The 5,698-nt window shown below is 42.6% G+C and overlaps 1 protein-coding gene across 1 annotated transcript; it reads left to right on the top strand.

Annotated features, from left to right (window-relative positions):
• Positions 1 to 1,261: 1,261 nt before the first annotated feature.
• Positions 1,262 to 3,710, top strand: KD926_004672 (uncharacterized protein; the record flags this gene model as incomplete). Its single annotated transcript, XM_053095276.1, has 7 exons — positions 1,262 to 1,485; positions 1,534 to 1,845; positions 1,897 to 1,974; positions 2,035 to 2,093; positions 2,817 to 3,010; positions 3,061 to 3,238; positions 3,694 to 3,710. The coding sequence occupies 7 exons, from the start codon at positions 1,262 to 1,264 to the stop codon at positions 3,708 to 3,710; spliced, it is 1,062 nt and encodes a 353-aa protein (XP_052950037.1).
• Positions 3,711 to 5,698: the final 1,988 nt, after the last annotated feature.

A 5,698-nucleotide genomic window follows, 5' to 3' on the forward strand; every position in this document is an offset into this window, starting at 1 on the left:
AGACAAAACACTCCCTCAATGTGACTTTCTTTCGATATTTGGTGGGATCATCTAACTCCTCCTCGGTTCCTAAGACCTCTTGCCATTCGGTATCATGTTTAATGACAGGTGAGTGACAAAGGACCCATTTGTACTTCTTTTTTGGATGTGGCTCCTGTTTGAAGAACATACTCTGGTTATACGTGGTAAGCCAACCGAATCTGCACTTGGTCGCGCGCATATACATAGCGATCTGGCCTATGTTTCATAAACAAGGTTAATGCACGGATGAAAGCGCTAGTTATGGACTCGGAGCTTACCAAGATAGTTTCGAAACGTCACATTCTCAGCTTGGGCTGTTTCGATATCATGCAGCCAGGGTGTTTTCGCCTCCCCAACAAGAATTGGCTTGTGCTCTTTATCGAGAAGAACAAAGTCAGGAACCTTTTTAAAGTCCTTCTGATTAATTGCACATTTGTAGTCGGCGAAATGAAGACCTGATTGAATATACTCTTGTAGTATAGGTGTTAAGTCATGGCAAAGATTCTGATTATAGCGACCGACCACAGAATGCTCATCGCCACAAAAAATTCTTTCTTGTTTTGGAAGATCGTAGCCCAGGATATCAGCTGTCCAATCTATGGACACTGAAAAGTGCCTTGCTTCTTTCTCGATATCCCAAATTGCCAAAGTTGATAGAAACCAAAGCTTGTGTGTTGATTTGGACCGAGTACGATAATCATCCGATACAAGTAAATCGAGAAGTGGCTGTCGGATGATATCTTTGCCAGTTAAGGGAGCGTGCATCATGATTAAAAAGTTTGTTGTTCTTCATTCAAACTGAAAAAAGTTCACGATACTCTGCCCTCTTGTGTCGGTGGAAAGAGATATTTAAACTACCATAAAGAATAGTCTGGTGAAGGAGTATAGTCTGGTAGAGTTCTCAAAACTCCATCAAGACTGTAAATAAGTAAAAGCCAAGGAGGCCTAAGCGCTCCCATGGCTTAGACATGACATTGTTCTTAATATGGGGTAACTCATTGGGTTGTACCCAAAAAGGTTACTCGGGCTCCAACCGCCAATAAGAGCCGAATTACAAATTGCAGGCCCCAAAAAGGTATGTGGAGATTGGGATCGCGGAAAAATATAAATCCGTCTATCGCATCCTATCTGCAGGCTATTTGTTTGGAAAATGCTAATGAACAAACCTCTGCTTAGAACAACCCGTTTTTCACGCTGTGCATCTTGTGAGATTACAAAGTGATAAGACTTCATTCTTGATATGTCCAGCGACTCGAAGATTTGGTTTAACACAATCTGGATTGGACAATATGTCGAATTCGAAAATTCCTCTTCGTGGAAAATTGTCGAGAAACTCGAAGAAAACGAGACACGTTATACCAAGGAAGAGTTTGAAGAGAATAAATTTTACTCCGAATCATGCAGCATCTTTGTCTGTGAAGAACCTGTGAGCTTAGCTCAGGCAGTTATGAAGATCCGAATGCAGTACGCATACCCCCCTTGATTTACTATATGTCTAATGTATTTTTTTAGGATTCCATACATTGGAGCCGAGTCTGAATCTCCAGACATAAGAGCTCAACAAGCACAGGCAGATATCCGAGGTCAAACCTTGCGGGAAATCAAAGCTCTTCAGGGACTGACCAAGGCGAGGTGCTCATGCACACCAGGATTTAAAGCTTGGAAGCATGAAACTCAAAACCGCGACGACTGGGTCCCTGGAGGATTCATTGACTACATTCTGATGACGAGACTTGAAGGGAAAACAGTTTCACAGGAATTGGTCCGCGAATTAGATAATGAACAGCAACAGCGGCTGCGAAAAGCATTCAAAACGTCATATATGTAAGACTATGACATTGCTACCTGGTCCCGATTGCTTACGACATTATTTAGGGAATGCCTGGATTGTGGCTTTTTGAATATGGATAGAGGTACCCGCAACCTTATATGGGATGAGAAAAATGCGCAATGGTAAGTATTCAAAGGAGTACCATCATTATTTTTCATGGAACTTACATTATCTACCTGTAGCTACATTGTCGATTGGGAAACATGGCGCCGGCGAAAGGCACGTCACAAGTGGGATGACCGTGAGTTTTGTTTATGGGGTCTGCTTTGAGAACGAATGGCTTTAGCGATCTGGGAATTATTTTATCGTTGTTATAACGATTTCGGATTAGAATTTACGAGCGATGGGTTGTCGACATTGCGAAAATCCTACAACTGAGTAGCTATTGAGCAAAATCATTATGGATTATATTACTTTGCATGGATCCAGCACGTCATCTAGCTGTCACGAAAGTGCTGGTTGATAGACTATATGTAGAAGATCGGGTGGTTCTTAGCAATTGACCAATAATTTCAAATAAGATATTTTCAACAAGACGAGATTATGCAATTAATCGAAAGTATTGCACCATTCTAGCCGCCTATCTAGGCCGTACTTAGCTCCAATATGCTCAAAGCACCCCAAAAATAAAAATAAAAGGCAGGTTAATTCAATGCACTGCATACTGCATTCCATCATTCGGGTGAGTGTGCGGATGAAGGCTAAACAATTTTCCGAGCTGCTTTGATGGGAAGAGTTTCAGTAGAGGTCGGGTATCTAAGACCCCACCACTGGGCGACCCCTCCAAGAAGTCCCACTTTAATGCTGGGTATTTATCCTTGAATAATGTAATTCTTCCTCTGGCATGACGATACTCCTATTCAGATGCATTTTTAAAAATTCTAAGCCCACTCAGCCTCTATCCATCATTTTGTTGAGAAGTATCTTGGAGATCGCTACATTCGCTGTACACTGTTCAAAATAGCAACTACCGCGAAAATGGCGAACAGCCAAGGTTTCATTGTGCTGCCCAATGCAGTGTCCGAGCGGCTCATACAGAATCTGGCTTCTGAATTAGATGCGAATATCTCAAATACAGTTCCAACTGCGCGTCTTGAGAAGTATAACGAGTATCAAGTCTCGCCTCTAGGATATGCAGTCAAAGATGACTTCATTAAGGTAATGAACACTTTAATATCGTCTTGAAACTTGACTAAATTCAATACAAGAATTCAGATAAGAGCCAATTTGCTTCGTTGTTCCGCTTCAACGCTGTTCCCCAACACCCTGCATCCACTAATATCGGCGTATTCCACGAAACAAAAGCGGACCCTTCAAAGCTGAAAACCGCAAACGAAGAAGAAGTTTATGTTACTATCGCAGTTACGGACCTAGGGCAACATAATGGTTGGTTTACTTTCTATGAAGGTTCTCACCTGCGAAAACCACCCCTTGGTAGACAAACCTCGGTGATGCTGAAAGCTGGTGATGCCGTTGCTTGGAGTGGTACCCTTATATATTTTCATAATTCCGGAGGGGGAGGGAAGTTTATAACTCTTGTCTATTCAAATGCATAGTAGTCTGTTTCTCGTGTTCTAGGTATCTTGTAGATTACACTGGCTAGCAGCTTCTTCCACTTGTGGCCACTGTAAGCCAAAATCTCTTTCCCAGTCTAAAAATGGCATAGAGACGTCCTTCTCCCACCCCAACCAAGGATTAAAATCCCGGTCCCAATCGAGTAAACTGGTATCTCCCATACTTGTGGTTTCGCAATGCGATCGGGTGAGACTGTCTTCTACTTGGTCATTTGGCAATAGGTGGTCGGTTAATGGTAAAGCAACCTCAAAACCTGACTCCGATAGATGATGTTCTGAAGTAGAGCTCGGGATTCTGTCGATCATGAGGGGCGATAAATCAATTTGTGCTGGAGAGCCTTAACAAAGGGTCACGTGCAAGGTAATAGTCAGATAACCTATTCCATTGACAGATTTTTATGACGTACCTTGTGCAACATGGTCACTCGTGTTCCCATTGGTATATTCCATTGGAATGCCTCCTGACTGTGGTAGAAATCTTAAGGACTGATCCAAAAAGCAGTCGTCGGCCTGTTGGTTATTGTGAGGTTGCATTTGCGATAGAAATCCTCCAGTCTGAGTAACTGAATGTTCTTGGTCCAGATGCTTATCCCAGTTTAATTCCGTACATATGGATGACGAGCCCGTTCTAGATCTTTTTTGGGCCAGGTGACTCGATTGATTCTGCTTTCTTTTCGGAGTGGACTCAGGAAGTATCTCAGTGTTGGTTTTCGATGGGGATAGGATGGTATCTCGGATAGTATAGTTCGCGAATTCAACGTAGGAGTTTTGGAAACAGCTCAGCGTAGATTCATAGTCATATCCAAGGATGTAACATATGGTAGAGAGTCTATAAATGTTAGTCGAAGCTGATTTAAAGATTCGTGTATTGGGGATCTATACTCGACCGTGTCACGAAGTAATACCTTGATTATACAAGGGATAGAAACGAAAGATTTCTCAGTCGTATTGAGATCTGGAGCCCCCATAGCTTTTTTCCCCAGCTGATCCAGAATATATGGCTCGCTCTTAATGCCAGAAGCAGCATACCGAGCATAGAAATTTATCGTTTGCCCATCTACAGATCAGCAAAATCGCATTGTCTGCTTTCGAAATATACTTACTTAGCATAAAAAGTTCTGAACTCCTCAAACCCCAGCTAGACTTAGAGAGCTTTGAGATGCACCTGTTAGCCCACCGGGCACCAAATATAATTTTATCAAGGTTGTGCCCTTCAGAGTCCGAAATGTGAAGCCTCATAGCTTCGTGGACTTTCTCTCTAGATTGACCAGTCCCTAGGGCAACGTCACAAAAAGATATGAAAACAAGATCCTGAAAATGGGCTAGACAAGAAAGGAGACGTGCTTTATCACTGGACATCTTGGTAAAAAGGGCATATTTACAAAGCGTGGAAAGAATGCTGGGACAAGCAATTGGGTTATTGCCCGCGTTAGAGGTGGGATTCGTGAAACTAAACCCATTCACAAGGCTGGAAATAACCATTCGGCTATCACCAAGGCCCATGTCCCTTGTTTTGGAATCCAAGTCGGTAATATTAGGAACCCGTACAATAAAGTCATCAAGCTCCTTCTGCCATCGCGGTTTAGTCAGTCGACCATCCTTTGGATGTTTGGAAGGATGACAGTAAATGATTCGAAACGCTTGCGACTCCGCAAGATTTTGATCTTTGGTAGTAGGATTATGTGGGGGACGTCTTTGTGCCGGTTCGTGGTGCTGTAATTCATATCTGGTTCTTGGAGTAATAACTAAATTATCAACCAGGCCGGATTTCTGAATAATATTTTCGAGAAAATCAATGTATTGGGAATCGTCACCCTCAAAGTGAAACCGTCTTTTTGCCATAGCTAGGCAAGGTTGACACAGTAAACTGAGATCCTTCTAAATCATAATATAAAGCCAGGTGACAGGTCCATTCTGAATACGGGACAACCCATTGGGGTTGTACCTGAAAAGGTTAGATTTCAAATACCGATCGCGTGACACAAGCGGAGGTATACTACTCTCAATATGGCATACCCTAAGGACCTGAGTGGGAGGTTGCAATTATTGGCTGTTATTCCGCTTAAATATGTCAAGTCTGGAGGTCTTTTCCCATCCGGTTGTTAGACCTCTAGTTAATATGGGTTGGATGACCTACCCGACCGTGCGAACCCGCTCAACTGTAACCAGTAGGATAGGTAATAAGGAAATTTCCAGTATGGCAGAATAGAAGCAAAGTTTCACAATGACAAAGTGACCAAATACTGAGGTCATCTAACAACCAAAGCTAAAG

This window comes from Aspergillus affinis (genome assembly GCF_023601865.1).
Source record: "Aspergillus affinis strain CMG 70 chromosome Unknown NODE_224_length_25898_cov_94_655474, whole genome shotgun sequence".
Classification (NCBI taxonomy): domain Eukaryota; kingdom Fungi; phylum Ascomycota; class Eurotiomycetes; order Eurotiales; family Aspergillaceae; genus Aspergillus; species Aspergillus affinis.